The sequence below is a fragment of the Pyrus communis genome, chromosome 8 (assembly GCF_963583255.1).
Source record: "Pyrus communis chromosome 8, drPyrComm1.1, whole genome shotgun sequence".
Lineage (NCBI taxonomy): Eukaryota > Viridiplantae > Streptophyta > Magnoliopsida > Rosales > Rosaceae > Pyrus > Pyrus communis.
In genome coordinates, this window is record NC_084810.1 from 907,070 (window position 1) to 926,353 (window position 19,284).

General features: G+C 42.3%; 2 protein-coding genes and 1 long non-coding RNA gene across 3 annotated transcripts; 1 reads left to right on the forward strand and 2 right to left on the reverse strand.

Moving 5' to 3' along the window:
- The first annotated feature begins 9,929 nt into the window (after positions 1-9,929).
- Positions 9,930-10,807, forward strand: LOC137742712 (uncharacterized). The gene is made up of 4 exons (XR_011069427.1): positions 9,930-10,060; positions 10,376-10,429; positions 10,591-10,614; positions 10,697-10,807. It is a non-coding gene; the product is annotated as an uncharacterized lncRNA (long non-coding RNA).
- A 754-nt stretch (positions 10,808-11,561) lies between these two features.
- On the reverse strand, positions 11,562-12,107 carry LOC137742711 (protein RALF-like 33). Its single transcript, XM_068482650.1, has one exon. The coding sequence runs from the start codon at positions 12,103-12,105 to the stop codon at positions 11,764-11,766; it is 342 nt and encodes a 113-aa protein (XP_068338751.1). The 5' UTR covers positions 12,106-12,107; the 3' UTR covers positions 11,562-11,763.
- Positions 12,108-12,503: 396 nt separating this feature from the next.
- Positions 12,504-16,552, reverse strand: LOC137742713 (protein LOW PSII ACCUMULATION 1, chloroplastic-like). Its single transcript, XM_068482652.1, has 9 exons — positions 16,079-16,552; positions 15,467-15,570; positions 15,180-15,315; positions 14,741-14,972; positions 14,176-14,333; positions 13,858-14,046; positions 13,632-13,732; positions 13,406-13,502; positions 12,504-13,168 (listed from the first exon to the last, which is right to left on the reverse strand). The coding sequence occupies exons 1-9, from the start codon at positions 16,316-16,318 to the stop codon at positions 13,094-13,096; spliced, it is 1,332 nt and encodes a 443-aa protein (XP_068338753.1). The 5' UTR covers positions 16,319-16,552; the 3' UTR covers positions 12,504-13,093.
- Between the last annotated feature and the right edge of the window lie 2,732 nt (positions 16,553-19,284).

The window sequence follows — 19,284 nt, forward strand, 5'->3', positions numbered from 1 at the left end:
TTTGAAGTTTCAAGTTGCCTACGTACCCTTGGTTGAGGAGGGATCAAGTCATGACGTAGTTCAAATGAGTGATGGTTTCTTTTTTTTTTTTTTTTTTTTTTTTTTTGATGATGATTTTGCCGTACACAGTTTATGCTCTTGCGGGCCAGGAGCGTGGTGCATTTGCTTTAGGGGTAGTAGCGCTTCAAAAATCTGCCGTTGATGGGGCCGATCTTCAACCCGTCTTCTGCCATGATTAAGTAGGCGCCATTGGTGTAGATCTCTTGTATTACGTAGGGTCCATCCCACTTTGATGTGAACTTGCTTTTTGTCTTATGAGTTGTAATGATAGGCCTACGCAATGCCAGCACGAGATCTCCGGCTTGGAAAGACCTTGGGCGGACTTTCTTGTTGAATGCCTTGGCTAACCGTGCTTGGTAGCATTCCAAGTGTTGTTGAGCTTCGAGCCTTCTCTCATCCAGCGCTTCCAACTCCTGAAGGCGCAACTTTGCATTTTCTTCATCAGTCAAGCCTTCTTGTATAGCCATCCTTAGTGAGGGGATTTAACTTTCAAGCGGTAGAACAGCTTCTACGCCATATACGAGAGAATAAGGTGTAGCTTGGGTAGGAGTCCTATGTGTAGTCCTATATGCCCAAAGTGCTTCACTTATTCTTTCATGCCAGTCTCTCTTTGTTCGGCCGATTACCTTTTTCAGGAGGTTGCACAGCGTCTTGTTGAATGCTTCTGGGAGGCCGTTGGCCGGAGCATGATACATGGAAGACTTGTGCTGCTTGAACTTGTATTTGTCGCAAAGCTCGTCCACGAGTCGGTTGGAAAACTGATTTCCGTTGTCAGTGATAATGTAGCGAGGCACCCCATATCGGTGGATGATATGCTCCTTGATGAAACGAACAACAGTTTCCTTTTTTACTTCCCTTAAAGGTATGGCTTCAGCCCACTTGGAGAAGTAATCTGTTGCAGCTAGGATGTAAGCTTCCCCTGCAGATGACTTTGGCGTAATTGGTCCTACAACGTCCAATCCCCATGCGTCGAACGGCCATGAAGCAACTGTAGGGTGTAATGGTTCAGGCGGTTGATGTATGAAGTTGGCGTGGAATTGGCAGGCTTGGCACCTTTTGGCGTGTTCCAGGCAGTCCTTCACCATGCTCGGCCAGTAGTAACCCATTCTTTTAAGCTGGAAATGTAGCTTTGGTCCAGATTGATGTGCCCCACACATACCTGAATGTGCTTCTTCCATGGCTTGATTAACTTCTTCCTCACCTAGGCATCTCAGGAGCAGTCCTTCAAAAGAGCGTCGGTAGAGTGTTCCTTTGTAGTAAAGGAAGCGAGGTGCTCGTCGACGTATTTCGGAACGGTGTCTAAGATCATCTGGAAGCTTTCCGTGCTCTAAGTAGTCGATCAGCGGCTGTCTCCACTCTTCAGCATCGACTGGAAGTACTGAGATGACATTTGTATCATCTAGTGACATTTCATTAACGAGCGGAATCACCCATCTTTGGCAAACTGGCACGTCTGCAACTTCATCTTTTCCTAGTGTCATACTTGAGGCTAGATTGGCGAGAGCGTCTGCCATTTGATTTTCCTTTCTTGGCACATGTTCTAGTGTCACAGCTTCGAACCTTTGTAGCAGTTGGGTCGCTAGCCGGAAGTATGGGACGAGATCATCTTTCCTCACCTCATATTCAGTTAAGAGTTGATTGATTATGAGCTTGGAATCGCCATATACCTCAAGAGCTGTGATTTCCATGTTGATCGCCATTTGGAGCCCGATGATCAATGCTTGGTACTCAGCAACATTGTTGGAGCATAGCTCATTCAATTGGAAGGAGTAAGGTAGTATGTGCCTTTGTGGTGACATGAATACTACTCCTGCCCCTGTTCCGTCTGCTAGTGCGGATCCGTCGAAGAACATCGTCCATGTCGGGAAGATGTCAATGTAGAACACCTCCTCGTCAGGCAAGTCATCTGAGATTTTCCAATCAGCCGGGATTGGATGATCGGCAAGGAAGTCTGCTAGCGCTTGTCCCTTGACGGCTTTAGCTGGGACGTAGATGATCTCATATTGATTAAGAAGCAAAGCCCATTTAGCGAGTTGCCCTGTCAAGACTGGCTTAGTCATAACGTATTTGACAGGGTCGGCTTTAGCAACCAAGTGGATGGTGTAAGCATGCATGTAATGTCTGAGTTTCTGAATGGCAAACACCAAAGCGAGGCACATCTTTTCTATTGGGGAATAGTTCAACTCAGCGCCGGTGAGAGTTCGACTGAGGTAGTAAAGTGCTCATTCTCTTTGGGATTCATTCTCTTGCGCCAAGAGTGCTCCGATTGAACTTTCCTGAGCAGCAATATACAATATGAGTGGTTTCCCGGGCACAGGTGCCCTCAGGACAGGTGGACTTGACAAATATTTCTTTATGCTTTCAAAAGCATTATGGCATGCTTTGTCCCATACGAATGGAACATCTTTCTTCATAAGGCGACTAAACGGTTGACAACGCCCTGCGAGGTTGGAGATGAAGCGTTTGATGAAGGCTAGCCGTCCTTGTAGACTTTTCAGCTCGTGCAGGTTTCTTGGCTCGGGCATGCTTTGAATGGCCTTGATCTTTGATTGGTCTACTTCAATACCACGGTGCTTGACGATGAAGCCGAGGAATTTTCCAGAGGTGACACCAAACGCACACTTTAACGGGTTCATCTTGAGGTTGTATTTTCGCAGCCTTTCGAACACTATTCGCATATCCTTCAACTGTTCTGATCTTTTCTTCGTCTTAACCACCACATCATTTACGTAACATTCTACGTTTTTGTGTAGCATGTCATTGAAGATTTTCTGCATTGCGCGTTGATACGTAGCTCCAGCGTTCTTTAGACCAAAGGGCATTACCTTGTAGTAGTAGATACCTTTTGGAGTACGAGAGGCTGTTAGTTCCTCGTGTTCGAGGGCCATACGAATTTGATTGTACCCAGAAGAGCCATCCATGAATGATAATGCCTCATGGCCAGTGGTTGCATCCACCATGATTTCAATGATTGGCAAGGGGAAGTCATCCTTTGGGCAAGCATCGTTGAGGTCCCGGAAGTCTACGCAAACACGTATTTGTCCTGATTTTTTAAGGACAATGACGATGTTGGAGATCCACTTGGGGTATTGCACTTCTCGAATAAAGCCTGCTTCGATTAGCTTGTCGATCTCGACCTCGATTTGTGGGATAAGCTCAGATCGATAGCGTCTTTGAGTTTGCTTTATCGGCCGTGTTCCAGGCCTGACCGCAAGATGATGAACAGCGATGATAGGGTCCAGGCCGGGCATTTCTTTGTAGGTCCAGGCAAAGACGTCTTTGTACTCTAACAACAGCTGATAATACTCCTCTATCTCGTCTGTACTTATTAATGCACTTACGAAGATAGGCTTTGGTTCCTTGCTTGTACCTAAGTTGAGTTCCTTGAGATCATCGATTGTGGCTTGCCCCCCATCTTCGAGCTGTGGTGGTGCAGCAGTGACATCTTCCTCGGGGATTTCGTCTTCTTTACCTTCTTGAACCGTGACGTGGAAAACATCTTGGATCTCCTCTTCGGTGCTGTCTTCTCGAGCTTGTCGGCATAAGGATTGTCTGGTGTTCTGGGAGAGGCGTTCCTCGCAATCTTCATAGGAAGAAGCCTTGACCGGGTAATTGAAGAAGTCTTCTGGGAAGAGGTCTCACATTGTGATGGGGATGGATGATCATTGTGTCGAAATTTCATTATCTCCAACACTTTCACATTGTTCTGGAGGTTGACAGGAGCTGTTTTGCCCCCTTTTCGACTGATAAACTTGTGGACAAGATGGTTGCTGCTTGTCCAATTTCTTCGAAGCGATCTTCGAAATGCATTCCTCACAATCTTCATAATAAGGAGCCTTGATCGAGGAATTGAAGACGTCTTCGAGGAAGGAAAGATCCCGCATGAACGATCTTTGTGTTGTAATTTCATCATCCTCAACATTTTCATGTAGCTTTGAAGGTTGACGGTAGCTGCTTTGCTCCCTTTCCGATTGGAGAACTTGTGGACAAGACATATGTTTCTCGTGCAGCTTCTTCGGAGTGACATGAATCCATCCTTCATCTTCACTTGACTTGACTGACATGGTTTTGGAGCATGCCCCCAGCGGTTGAGGTGAAGACTTTGAGTCGAAAGAGCCAGAAGTGACATCTTTCTTAGGGATTTCATCTTCAGTGCCGTTCTCTTGGGTTTGTTGGCATGAAGATTTGCCAGTGTGGACGATGATGCGCCTCCTTACCTTCAGTGGTCCTTTTGTGTCAACCTCTAGGATTGCTTGGCGCTTCATCCTTGAAGGAATCAGGCTTCGAACGTCGTCTTTTTCTCCTAACCCATCGAGCTTTTCTCCCTTTGGTGTTGTCTTCCTCTTTCCAAAAGGCTTCTCATTATCTTCAAATCTTTCTGAAGCTGATCGTCGCAGAGGAGAGATAAATGTGTTGCTTTGTTTCTTAAGCTTTAACAACCTTTCAAAAACAGAGCTTTGGGATGTCGGCGCGTTAAGCCTCTTGAAGACAGAGGTTCGATCTTGACCACCAATGCGATTAAGCACTGAAGTTCTGGAGCTTGACTGGCTCATCCTATCGAAGACCGACGTCCGATGGGAGGGTTTAGGCTCTTCTTGGTCTTGTTCAATGCTCATGCTGACATATTGAGTGCTAGTGTTTTTCGCTTGGCTTGAAATCATCACAGGTGCATTTGGTGTGAAACCAAGTCCGGCTTTGTTGTTGTCAACTCCATAACCATGCTCCTTCAACTTCTTTTGAGTTTTGGTGAGGTTACGTTCTTCGTCATTGACAGTGTTTGAAACCTTCTTTCCAGCCACCGCAGAAGAAGCGAAGTCGTACCCGGCCTTTGACATGAGTTTGTAGGCGTTAGGGTCGAAACCTTCCTCGGTCCTCTTGGTTGGAAGAAAGCTTGATTCCACCTTCTTTGGTAGAGCTTTTATGAAGCCTTGTGGTAGTCTTGCGACCTTAGCACCTCCGAGCTGTGTCAAAGGCAAAACTGCATTTGTCTTGAGCAAGTTCACATTATCCGTGTGCCACTGTGTATCGGCTTTTCTAGTTTCGAATGGAGATTGACCATTCTTTCTTCTTGACATTGGGATATACCGGAATATGGGTGCGTTCGGTCCTTCTGATGGCATCCTACTCCTTTTGGTTGTTGCAGGTTTAGCAAGCTCGTCATCGTCTTTGCTTGAAGATGGCACGGCCTGCTCTTTTTGCTTTTTAGGCATGGCTTGCCACTCCTGCTTTTTAGGTGCTGCTCTGCCCGTGGATTTGATCTCTTCCGGGAGGGCTTCGGGTACCGTCTCTTCATCCATGTAGAACTTGGCATCTGCAAAGTGTGATTCGGCTTCGGTGAATGGCTTGGTATCACCTTGGATCACCTTCACTCATTCTCGGTAAAATTTTAGGCATTGGTGAAGGGTGGACGGCACTACCCCATTTGCGTGGATCCAAGGTCTTCCTAAGAGCAAGCTATAGGAAGTTCTTGCATCAATCACGTGGAATATCGTGCTTGATTTGAGCTCACCCATGGTCATCTCTATTCGGATCATGCCTATCGCCCTTTGTCCTCCTTGGTTAAAACCCTGGATCAGCAGATGGCTCAGGGATAGTTCATTCACCTTGATGCCGATTACGGTCATTGTTGATTTTGGCATGATGTTTATGGCCGACCCACCATCCACAAGCATGCGGTTGACTTTGTATTCCTTTATGTACCCGGAGACGAAGAGAGGACGGTTGTGAGGCTTTGATCCCAACAGTAGGTCTTCGTCAGTGAAGTTAATTACGTCATGGGTGGCACAATATGTGGCACATTCATGTGGCTGAAGCTTCGAGCCTTCGTCGTTACTTTCTTGCACTTCGTGGTCGTCGGGACCTGCCAAGACTGCTGCTAGTGCTCTTCGCATCTTTTTTGGCAATGGTAGCGCTTCCTCGATGCTAAAGTGTGTTGGCAGACATTCTCCAGGTGTAAGGGTCTTTTCTACCTCAGTGGCGATAGCTTTGCCTTTTGAGGGCTCTTCTATTTCTACTTCAACCATGTGACAGGCCACGGTAGTGCACTGTTGGAAAAAGTCATTCGGGAAGTACTCACGCAAGGAAACGGGAATGCGTGGCTCCTGCTCCATAGGTTCCCTAGCATATGTTGTTTTATTATGTTTTATGTTTCTTTTAGGCTTCGCATTGTTGCGGCCGTGGTGATTTCTTCTTTGTTCCATCTTTGGCTGTATGACTTGTGGTCTTGGTTTCCTTGTCTTTTTGTAGGTTACCAATATCCATCCTTCTTCATCATCAGCATGTGTATCTTGGTCGCTTCTCTCCAGTGATGGTTGTGTAGGAGGTGCCGTGCAACTTAAGCATTCACGGGAACGGTCAGGTGTCATTTGGAGAGGCACAGGATTAAACGATCCAAACGCAATTGTAGTGGTATGCGTTGCGGCCGTGTCCTCAAGGTCGAGCTCAATTTGCCCTTGTTGTGCTAGCTTCATGATGAGTTCTTTGAGAACGAAGCACTTGCCAACAGGATGGCTCACAATACGATGGTACTTGCAGTACCTAGGATCGTTTGTGCGATTCATTTCTTCAGGACGCTTGCATTCGGGTAGCTCAATCACCTTTTTTTCCAGCAAGTCATCTAACATGGCAGCCATGTCAGAGTCAGGAAAAGGGTACGTTTTCTGTTCCAACTCTCTCAAGGTGCTATTGTATCTGTCTTGGGTGCAAGAAGGCTCACTTGTTTTTATCTCCTTCGCTTTCTTCTTGGAGGAGATCTTGATGGGCGCTGATGAGGTCTTGATGGGCGCTGAAGAGGTCTTGATGGGGGTAGTGTTGACGGTGAAAGCTTCCTTAGCGGGCTTCTTCCCGGTCTTGTCTACATTTGGGGCGAATACTTTCTCCTTATTGAAGTTAGTAATTGGCTCATTTTTCCCATGATTAGCGATACTCAGCTCCATGTCGTGGGAACGAGTTGCTAGCTCTTCGAATGTTCTTGGTTTTATGCCTTGGAGGATGTAATGTAACCCCCAGTGCATGCCTTGAACGCACATCTCAATGGCAGAGGTTTCAGAAAGCCGATCTTTGCAATCCAGACTTAAGGAGCGCCATCTATTTATGTAGTTGACGACAGGTTCATCTCTCCACTGTTTCGTACTGGTCAGCTCTAGCATGCTTACAGTACGACGAGTGCTGTAGAAACGGTTGAGGAATTCCCTTTCTAGCTGGTCCCAACTGTTGATAGACTCAGGTTCGAGGTCAGTGTACCAGTCAAAAGCGTTACTTTTCAGCGAACGCACGAACTGTTTGACGAGGTAGTCTCCCTCTGTCCCAGCATTGTTGCAAGTTTCAATGAAATGGGAGACATGTTGCTTCGGGTTGCCTTTTCCATCGAACTGCATGAATTTTGGGGGCTGATAACCCCTTGGCATCTTTAAAGCATCAATCTTCTTGGAGTAAGGCTTTGAGTACAGTACGGAGTCATGCGAGCTTCCTTCGTACTGTGTCTTGACAGTGCTTGCGATCATCTCCTGTAGCTGCTGGATAGAGAGAGATCCCATGAATGCCGTTGATTGGTCTAGCTTCAGCTTCTCTTCAACTTTCTCCACTGGTGGCTCATCTTCTTCGTCGTCTTCTTTCTTTAATAGGCCAATATTTGGGTCGACTTTCACGTCGAGCAGCGCATCTAGTTGGTTGACAAGTGCGGCAATCTGCAAGTCCTTCTCTTCCACAGTCCGTGTGAGCTTTGCGATTGCTTCATTCATCTGAGCTAGCTGCTCCTCGATTGAAGTTGCTCCAGTGGTCATGACTTGCATGGTTGTACTACCGCTCGAATCAGCGTCGGAGAGTAAGGACTCTAAGTATTTCCTCGGGCTTTCCCCCTTTGATGCCCTTAGCGAGGCTAGGGTGATCACAGGCTCGTACCTCAAGTGCTCTTGTTCCTTTGACAAAGTTAATGCAGGGGCGGAAGCTGCAGCAAAAAGAGCTCTTGCCTTACTTCGGGTTATGATGCCCGAAATATCACCACTTGCGGCGATGATGTTCTTGTTCTTTGCTTTGATTGCAGGAACAGCTTGATCATTTCTTGATGCCATTTGCGTTTTTCGATGATTTGAGGATAGAGATGAGAGGTAGAGAAGTCCCACTGGGCGTGCCAAATTTGTAAACACGAAAAGTTCCTGAAACAAGAAACAAGAATACCGTGTACAAAATATATTTTATGTTTAATGATTTTGGGGTTACAATCTCTTTGTAATTTGATCCTCTGATTCTATCTTAGTAGGGTGTAGGTTTGTGGATGAGCTGTTGATCCAAAGGGCCGTCGGGGCTTGATCTAGGGATGAACAGTTGATGAACGGATCTTCGAGGGCTTTTGAGCTTGATCTTGAAGACTGGGTGTATGGATTTCTTTAAGGGGCCGTCGGGGCTTGATCTTGAGGGTTGATGGATGAGCGGATCTTCAAGGGCTTTTGGGCTTAATCTTGAAGACTGAGTGTATGGATTTCTTCAAGAGGCCGTTGGGGCTTGATCTTGAGGGTTGATGGATGAGCGGATCTTCAAGGGCTTTTGGGCCTAATCTTGAAGACTGATTGGATGTGTGGATTTGTTGAGGTTGTTGATCCAAAGGGCCGTTGGGGCTTGATCTTAGGACGAACGGATGATGAACACTTTCTTCAAGGGGCCGTCGGGGCTTGATCTTGAGTCGGCGGAAGTTCTTCAAGGGCCGTTGGGGCTTGACCTTGAAGGAGGGTTTGACGAAGAACGAAGAGTGTTTTCTTGATCCTTCGGGATTTTGCTTGAGAGCTTTAGAGTTTCAAGGCTTCAAGGTTTTGGTGTGATGTAAATTCCCTTCTTTCTTTCTTTTCTTCTTCCTTTCTTTTTTTTTTCTCAAATGAATGCCTTGGCTTCCTATTTATAGAATTCTAAAACTTGATTTTTGGATTTAAATAATCAGATGAAATAAATCATTTCTGCCAGGTATTGACACGTGTCCTATTTGATGACTTTTCCAATTTATTTCGATTTTTCGTTGAGTCACACGCTACATGTAAAATTTATGTGACACGTGAGTGTTGAAATTTTAATTATTGGTCAACATTCATTTCACCGAAATTTTGATGTCTACAATTAGACGATTGACCAACTAGCTCTTGATCTAGTATTACTTCTCTTTCGATTTTTGAATGAGGTTTGAATTTTGATCAAGGAAGATGATGGAAGTTAATTCCTTTTGTTTCTTTCTTTGTTCATTGACATTGGAGAAATTAATTATACAAGATTGATTAATTAGATGTGGATGGTGCTAGGCTTGGTTCTAACGGGGTAATTGGAAGTGGAGGATTAATTAGAGATTGGCACGGTAACTGGATCACTAGTTTTATTGCTAAAAAGAGAGTTGGAGAAGTTCTCCATGTTGAGCTTTGGGCTTTTATTTTTTATTTTTTTAATTATTTTTTTTATGGGTTGAAGATTGCTAAAGCTAGAAAATCATCCCCTCTATAGTCTTGTCTCAAAGTGTAGAAGTTTGATCATATATAACTAGAGTTGTAATTTGCAGCATGTTCATAGAGAGCGTAATTTCGCAGTTGACGGATTAGTCAAATTGGGTATAAGTAATGAAATGAAGTTTCAAGAAAAAAAAAAACTTTTCTTTTGGGTGCAGAGCCTTTTGTTCATTGCCCTGAAAAAAATAAAAAAAACTTTTAGGAGAGTACTATAATTTTCCCTAAAACCAAAAAGCAGAGCAATTTATTTTTGTGATAATAAAAATTTGAATTTCAGTGGCGCTCGGCTTCCCAACTTCCAAGTTATTCACTTTCCAAAAATGCCCACCGTCACCTTTGGCCAGAAAAAGAAATTTTAAGTTTAAAACGAGGGACATATCAGTAATTTCACTGGAAACGAATCACCGGAACCATAAACCAGAGGCCACCCCGCACCCAAAGCACCCAACGCATCGCCATTGCGGCTACTGTACGGACGGAAGCAGGAGCAAGAAGGACACTTCCCAAAGTTGCAGAGAATGGTAATTGCAAATCATCGTTCTCTCTTTCGTTATTTTTCTCGAAACAAATCGTTCAATTTCACCCAATTTCGTCGCTAGGGTTCCTAATTTTCCAACTCCGATTCGATTCAATTCAAGGTTTTGAATTTATAGCTACAAACTTCGATGCCCAGATTTTGTTTACTTTTGATTTCCACCGCAAAAGCTTGTGTCTTTCTCCCTGGTTGTTGCACTTCGCCCAAATGTGTGTGGCTTTGGGGTTCGTTGGGGCAACTCTGTCGAGCGCTTTGGTTGTGCAAGTGTATGATTTGACTGTGAATTTTTTTTTCTTTGCAGGACGGGCATGATTCGGAGGATCCGAAGCAGAGCACTGCTGACATGTCTGCTTTTGTGAGTGCCTCATTGTTCTCATAGCTTTCGAGTTTCGATTTTTGTTCGTAAAGTGTAGGACTTTTAAGATTATTGAATCATTTGTACAAGAATTTTATGTTGGTAAATCTCGCCTTCTGTGGTGTTCTTATCATGTTTTTTCGGGGTTTGTTTGTTCGCAGGTGCAAAATCTTCTTCAACAAATGGTGAGTTTTTCGAGTTGTAACTTCAAGTTGAGTTGATGCTGGTTGAATCAAATGACTATTACTGATAAATTTCTGTCTGCAGCAATCTAGGTTCCAAACAATGTCCGACTCCATTGTCACGAAGAATATCCTATTCTCACTTTCTTTAATTTTGAAAGCGCTTATTGATCCATGCTAGGTTAATACATTGGAAAGTTTGGTTCTTTAAATGAATATGACTGCTTAATTAAAGCCTTAAAATTCAGTTTTCCATAAAACTATCTTATCGATGTTTGCTGGTTTTGGCTGCGATTTGGGATTGTCAGATCTTAATGGGGTTTGAAACCTTACAATCTGTGTTATATAATTGTAGTGGCTTAAATGAATTCTCTGTTATGTTTCCTTAACTGCGATCACTTGACGAGATGGGCTCTCGCATAAATGAGTTGGAGAGCAGCATCAATGAACTAAAAACAGAGATGGGAATGGAGGGCTCTCCGTCTCCAATGCAGCAGTCCAAGCCAGCGGCAGATGAAGTGAAGCAAGATGAAGGTTCTGCATAAATTTAGTTACATTCTTGCGGATAAACATAGTGCTTGTCTTACATTTGATAAGGTTTTCGAACTTGTGCTAGCTTTTCTTTGTCTGCAATTGTGTATTTGTGCTTGACTGATTGAAGCTGATGTTTCTGTGAGATTAAGTGTGCTCTTGAAGCTAATGTTGTTTGTGATCTATCTTTTGAAAGTCATTAATATGAGATGATGTCTTATCGTGCGTTGTTTCTTATCAGAATTTAACGGTTCATTGGTGTTTATCTTGATTTTTGAATGTTTCGTTGCTGGGAAAACTTTGACACATCGTCCTTGGACCATGATTCTGGAACTCCTTTCCCTACTTTGACTCTGGCCGGCCCAGGTGAGACTCTGGTTAATCCAGGCATGGGAAGACGAGAAAAAATACACACAAAGTTATTAGGATAGCTTTCTTTTATATATTTCAGCGATATTCTAGTCTAATCCAAACTAAGAGAAGGGGGATTCGAACTTGGCTACAATCGGATTTGCATATTAGGATTGATTTTTAAGATAAAGCATAATATAAACATTACAATTCACAACATGTTATGTTTAATCCAAGTGATAAACATTGAAAAACATGCTACACCGTTGATCAACTCCGGCAATGAGCAATAGCACTGCATCCACGGTTGTATGGGTTGCTTTGAGCACCTGGCTTGCAGTTGTAGTAGGAAGCACCTCTCTGAGAGCAAGGCACAGTGTTTCTCTGCAGAGCTCCATAGCTTATGTATTGTGAGGTGGCCAAGATGCGCCTGCTGATCTCCGAGTCCATGCCAAACTCATCATCATGATCATCCATGCACTCTGCTACCGAACCCTCACAGCGGGGTCTCACCGGAACCCAGCTCACCCCATGACCGCTGCTTGCATCAACGGAGATGATCAAAGCAGCCACGAAGGCCAAGGAAAAGATAATGGCAGAGGAATTGCCCATAGGTTTTGGTATGTTGTGTGTATTTTGGCTGCCAACTTGTATTTAAAGTTGTTAAGAGTTAACCTAACAAGGTCATGACTTAATTGACTTGCACTAATTCAACCTTGTTCTTATTGCAACTAGGGAAGGTGAAATTGGAATATTCGTGATCTGTTCAAAACCTACCAAGAAAACGAAATTTACCACTGGTAAAAAAATATGCTGGTAAGATTTACGGGCCGCTCATAATTGCTTTTGCTAAAGGCGCTTTTATCAGAAAGACGTTGAGACTTTAATTAAAAAAACCAAGTGTTTCTTGAAAATGCAATTGGAAATGTTCCCCCTCTCCCCGAAGCGCTTGTTGACCCAGAAGTGCGTTTAAGTTAACGCTATTAGAAGTGTTTTTAGTCAGGAAAGAGCTCTTTTAGCCATTGTTAAAGCAATTTCAAACGAGTCATGTCAAAACTAAAGCACGCTATCCTGGATATTCAAATCATAAGTCATTATGCAACTAATCATTGAAATTGATACTGTTTTTGAACCTATGCCAGCAGGCACTACAACAACTTCGAGCAACTTAAGCTGACTTTGATTAAACTTCTTGCTACGTTAGAAGATTCAGACTAATCTTTTTGAAAACAACAGCTAAACAACCCATTCTATCATACTCAGTTGGCCAGTTAGATGTAACGGTGGTTAGGGATGATGTTCGGGGAAATATTTTGAGAGTAAAACGCTCAACCACTTAAGCTATAAGCCCCCACAGAGTTGCGTAACAGCAAAGATGGCTGAACAAAGAAACTCTGTTGTATATAAACAAATATAGCCGTCCCAAATTCACCGTTTCGTGGTAAATTTACAATACATATGGAGTGTAATGGATCGTGAGTCTGCAGAAGTATATGTAGTACAAAATGACCCAAAAGGGATGATGTTCGGGGAAGTATTATGGGGGATGGAAGTGTAAGAATCGGATGATTGCCTAACAGCGGCATCCGTAAGAACTCTCCTATCTTTCTAGTTTACTAAGTAATGCTTCTATAGGCGGCAGCTCCTGCACAATTTGTTGCCAGTCAGGCATGCCCTGCAAAGATATCGGAGTATATTACAGATGTATTCTACTCCCAAAACAATAAAAAGGGAAACGAAAAGGAGAAGATGACGCTCGGAGTTAAGTTTTCCTTCGGTTGAACAAGTTTAAACGCTTATGGGGTGTATGGAAACAAATGGAGCAAAAGAAACGCGTATATGTGATAACCAAATCGGTTATTTCAGAAACTCAAATCCAGAACTTAAGTAAATCAATGCAGTATGCACTTACCTTCCCTGATCTTCGAACCCTACCATCTAGGCGCAGTATAATGTAGACATCCTCACCGGGAGTAACTCCTTCGGACTTTTGCTGATCCTTTATCCACCTAAACAAGCATACAAACACAATAACGCGTACAAACCAAATAATGCATATAAACACAAAACATTTTGTCATTTAGAGTAACAAAGTGATGGCGAAACAAGTGCGTAGACAATATAGAGTAGCATGTAACCTTTCCCATTCTCCAGGGGAAACAACCTCAGCCTTGAATCGGATTTCAGCTTTTAACTTTGACTTTGCAGTTATAGACTGAGTTCGTTTCTCGAAATCCTCCTACCATAGAGCCAACAGATATAGTGGGAAGAATGAAACAAATGGTCGCAATCTAAGGCTTGCTCAGAACTATAGAAGGATGATGCTTTGCAAGAGAACTATAGATGAGAGTCTTTGCATCTTACCCCGATAGAAGGAAGAGCAGCAGCTGCCTTTGAAGGTGAACCGAATCCTTTCTTCTCTATTTCAGGTGCCCTAACTTCATCCCAGATGACAGGAACTAGAAGAACACCTCTTCTTAGGAGCTCAGTTCGAAATTTTGCTGCCTGCTGGATACTTAAGGCCACAGTCTCCTTCTTCCCTGCTAAAATAACCTAAATCGTAGACTTTATCAGATCATCGGCATATCCAGATAATGAAAACAGAAATCAGATGTAGAGAAATATCAACATATAAGCTACATGGAAAGATTCCAGATAACCAAAAAAAGCACTGGCACTCACAGGCCTGACAGTGTCTCGCAACTGCACAAGCTCAACAACCCGGTTGGTGGAGAGGCGCAATGGCAATCTCGATAGATTTTCATCACGAGATATTTGTGAAAGTTGTTCCTCCTCCTTCTTGTTTTCCCATAAAAACAATGCCACAAGAACAATAAGACCTGTAGATTACTGATCCAAAAGCTTAGCCATATTAAAATGCAAGTTAGATAAGTTCACTCAGTATGATACTCAATCCCTTGATCTCCCAAGAAATTGAAAGAAGACATGACTGCCGGTGAACACCGGACCCAAAAGCTTACACTCGTGAAAGTTGGATCTTTTGGTTTTTTATTCTGTTGCTCATTGAATGAATCTTAACTTATATGACTCCAAATATTCTATAAGATTATAACGTTCTCTTTTCGATGAAGCAGAGTAACTTACCGAGAACCATATCTGACAAACGTAGTATTGTTCTTCATAACAAGGTTATCTAGTTGAAGTCACTCAGTACTTTTGTACATCAAAAAGAAGGGAAATTCATACTTTGAACTTTCTATATGCAAGTAAAAGCACTTGACTTTACCTCCAATATTAATGGCAACATTGCTGGCAGTTTCCCCGAGATCAGGAGCACCATCACCACCTGCAATTGCACGGAACAGCCTCGGTACAGTAAAGAACGTTGAGATTCCTGCAGCTGCAGAGAAAGCTACATAAAAGAATCTCCTAATCCCACGGAATGGTGCTTGGACTTCACTAATGAGCTTGAGATCTCTCCTAAAACCGTAGCCTATATCTTCCCCACCTAGTCTAGCCTGTATAAACAAGAAATATTCGTTACAGAAGATGTCTATACACGGAGGAAAACATGGCAAATGTTTCAACAACGAGTAACAGCTATTTATATGACTCCATCACCTTCATAATCCAAATGGTTGAAACAACCAGAAGATGAGATGCACTCTCAAATTTTACAGGACAAAACAACAGGTACACTTAACAGTTCGAGTTTAGTAACAAACCTCTTCTTGCAATTCCTTAAATTCGGGCAAAGCTCTGAAAGAGGCCAAGTCGGGATCATTCAAAATTGTGCCAAATTTGAGGTCATATTCTCTCAAGGCAGTACGTAGACAATCAGCAGCTTTCCTTCCTTCCCCTCTTCCTCAAAAAGTGAACAAAAAACAACACCTATCAGCCTAGCTAAGAGTTAGATGCAGGTAAATTCCAGATAGAAAATACACATTTCGTCCATTTTCATTAGGGTCCGAGGTGCAGAAGGAAAACCAACGAAGTAATCCAAAATCCATACTTGTAGGCGTGACAACAGGCCTTGTTATACAGTGCAGCCTGGGCCTCGATCGTGTTGGGGTCCAAACTGAGTGCTTTTTCAAACTGAATTAAGGCATCTTTAACCTGAAAACACCAGGAGCATAGACAATTAGACATGATATCAGATAATTCCATACAACAAAAAAAGAGAGCTTCTTTTCACCAAAATACAAATTTCTAGACGTAAACAAATAGAAACAAACCGCAAAGACACATTTCTGCTTTCCTAAACTCAACATATAAACAACTCTAGCTAAAGATACGATATTTTTGCTTTTCTAACCTCAAAGATGAACAATTTTAGCTCATATTATAGCAAAATATAAAGAAAATCATGAAAACTCGACACATACGCACAGGACGTCCTTTGGCGTCAATGGTAGAGTCAATATTGCCGAAACTGTATCAATAACAATGATTTTTTCTTACTTAGGAAACCGATAACATTAATATCGACACAATATCAATGACGTAAAACCATTACGTCCTTCAAAAGAAGACTAAACTTCAACATACCGATCTCACAAAAACGTAAAATTTGCTCAATGAAATTGAAAATTGCGATGATTAGTAGGGAAAAATGGGAAACTACCCTTCCTTTGGAGAAGAGCTGGAGACCCAAATTCACACAAGACTCGGGGGTTTCTGTATTGGCTTCAGTGGACTGAGAAGTTGAAGAGCAAGAGATGAGAGAGATGCCGGCTGAGTTCTTGTGGATTTGCAAATGATTAAGCGTGGTGGTTGCTCCGCCGGCAAGCGACGGCCTTTTTCGTGTTATTCGGTTCGACAAGCGGAGCCATTGGCGGTGCAGAGTCGGAGCAGCCACAGCCATTAGAGCGAGTTTTGCCAACTCGCACTGTGGACCGTTAACACCCTATCAACAAAGAGAAGCGAATCCAGTGTCATGAATGCAGCATCAGCAGAAGATCCACACCGTCCGTAGTTTACCGTTCACTCTTTGGGTGGGGAAAAACCTTACCGCCACCAATGTAATATCCTATTATTTTCGAAAAATGATCATGGAATTCCTTCTCAAAATACTTTCTCGCCAATTCACGCAACTTCGTGGTCACCAAATCATGCAACTTTATGTTTATTAATAAGTCATTATATAAAGTATTTGAGATAATACTGTAAAGGATAGAACTTAGACCTGATATATTTGTTTCATCTGTTTTGGATATTTTTGGTTAGTTAGGTGAGTTGTCCTTTCTGTTAGTTAGATGAGGTGTTAAGTACAAGGCTTTATATGATTTGTATATAAACCAACAAAGTAATCTTATTCAAAAAGAAATGAAACCACAATTATTCAATATGGTATCAATCGCCTCTGTTTAAAGACTCTCTCACCTCTGATCCTCTTCGCTTCCTCATCGATGAATAGTTCTTCGTCCTCTTCCTCTTCCAAACCCTAGATCACAAATCAGTGCCCTAACTCTTCTCAGTCGCTGATTTCTTCAATCATGATTCAGAATATTGGATCTTTGGTTCCAATCAAGCTCACCACCACGAATTATCTTACCTAGAGTGCTCTCTTCGCTCCAATTTTTCGCCGATACAATCTCACTGGCATTGTTGATGGTTTGATGACTGCTCCACCCAAATTTCTTCATGATTCGGCTGGAAATCGCACATCTACGTTGAATCCTAAGTTCATGAGTTGGTATGAAAATGATCAGAATATCTTGATCTGGATCAACTTTACTTTCTCTGATTCTCTGATTCCTTACACAGTTGGTGTTACATCTTCTCGGGAATTGTGGTCTAAACTTGAATCAAGGCTTGCGACGGCTTCGTAGTCTCACATCCATGAACTTCGATCTCGTCTTCATAATATCACAAAAAGAGAATCTACCGTTGCAGTTTATCTTCAGCAAATTGAAGAAATCGCTGATGCTCTTGCCAGTACCGATGGTCTGGTTGAGGATTCTGAATTGATATTTGTAACTCTTCATGGATTACTTCCTTACTACTATTCATTCATTGATGATGTTCAATTTCGTCTTGGATCAACTACGATTGATGAATTACATGGACTTCTTCTCAGTAAGGAACTTCAACTCAACAACCGCAAGAAAACCTCCTCAACTTCTATCCAAGCTTTCAATTCATCCACTGGCCTTCTTCCTACACCACATGATCCTCCAAATTCTCAGGTGTTTGTTGCACAAAATTTCACCAATTTTAATCAAGGTCGTGGTATGGTTCAAAATTTCTTTCACTCCAGAAATTCCCAAAATTGGGGTACAGATAGGAACTTCTCAACTCACAAGAATAACAATAAGAGGAACAACTTCTCTCGTCAAAATAATCAACGCTATAATCGTGGTTCAAGATCCAGTTTCAACAATTATGGTAGAAGAATCTCTTGTCAAATTTGCAAGCAATTTGATCATGAAGCTGTCGATTGTCCTCATCAAATGAATCCAAACTATGGCACAAAATCTCAGATGATATTATATGTAAGTACATCCTCCACTGCTCCCACTTGGCTTCTTGATTCTGGTGCGAGCTTGCACATGACCAACTCCTATGCCAATATGCTGAATCTTGAGTCCTACAATGGTCCTGAGTAAGTATACATCGAAGATGGAAAATGTTTACCTATTCTCCACTCTGGCTCTTCAACTATATCTACTTATTCACATAATTTTGATCTAAAGAATGTTTTACATGTGCTTGCACTCAAACAAGATTTGCTTTCTGCAAATAAATTTATTCTTGATAATTCGTGTTCTGTTCATCTATATCCATTTCACTTTACTGTGAAGGATCTTTCTTCAGAGAAGGCGCTTTTTAAAAGCCTTATGAAAAATGGATTTTATCCCTTTCATGCTTCTTCTCCAATTGTTGGTCATCCTTAAGCTTTTGCAACAACATCTAAAGCGTCTCAAGATGTGTGGCATCATCGTCTAGGTCATCTTGCTTTCAAAATAGTGAATAAAATTGTTTCCAAGTCTTGTATTTCCATTTCTGATAGAATAAGCAAGTCACTGTGTTCAAGTTATGCCTTGGGAAAGTGTTCCAAACTTCCTTTCCATTCTGTTTCTTGTAATACAAGTAAACCTTTGGAACTATTACATACTGATGTATGAGGGCCGTCACCAACTCTCTCTGTACATGGTTTCAGATATTACATTATCTTTGTTGATGACTTTACCAAGTATTGTCGATTTTTTCCTCTTAAATGCAAATCTGAAGTTTTTGACATCTTTACTCAGTTCAAGCCCATGGTTGAAAATCTTTTGTCTACGAAGATTGTTACTTTAAGGTCCGACACTGGTGGCGAATTCATAAGCACTCAGTTCTCTAATTTTCTACGAGAGCATGGCATATCTCATCAACTCAGTTGCCCTCACACTCCAGAACAAAATGGTTGTGCTGAGAGGAAACACATACATCTTGTTGAAACTGCAAGGACTCTTCTTGCAGCCTCTAAAATTCCATATATCTACTGGGTTAAGGCTTTCTCTACAACTATATACTTGATCAACATAATGCCTACTGCACTCAAATGCTCACCTTGGGAATCCCTCTTTCATCAAAATCCAAATTACTCTATTCTTAGGATTTTTGGTTGTCAATGTTTTCCTTGGTTAAAGCCATACACCAATTTTAAGCTTGATCCAAAAAGTCAATCCTGTGTATTTTTGGGTTGTAGCCTCCAACATAAAGGCTATAAGTGTCTGGATGTTTTTACTAAGAAGATGTATGTATCTAGAGATGTTGTCTTCAATGAACATTACTTTCCATTTCAAAATATATCCACATTTCCAAGTCCTACTTCCACAGTACCTC

What these genes read in the sequence shown, in the direction of transcription:
- LOC137742711 (XM_068482650.1), bottom strand. Translation starts at nt 12,105, where the DNA reads ATGGGCAATTCCTCTGCCATTATCTTTTCCTTGGCCTTCGTGGCTGCT.
- LOC137742713 (XM_068482652.1), bottom strand. Translation starts at nt 16,318, where the DNA reads ATGGCTGTGGCTGCTCCGACTCTGCACCGCCAATGGCTCCGCTTGTCG. An exon ending in TCCCCTGGAGAATGGGAAAG is followed by an intron (nt 13,503 to 13,631) that starts GTTACATGCTAC and finishes ATGCTTGTTTAG; the next exon opens with GTGGATAAAGGATCAGCAAA. An exon ending in GGGTTCGAAGATCAGGGAAG is followed by an intron (nt 13,169 to 13,405) that starts GTAAGTGCATAC and finishes ATATCTTTGCAG; the next exon opens with GGCATGCCTGACTGGCAACA.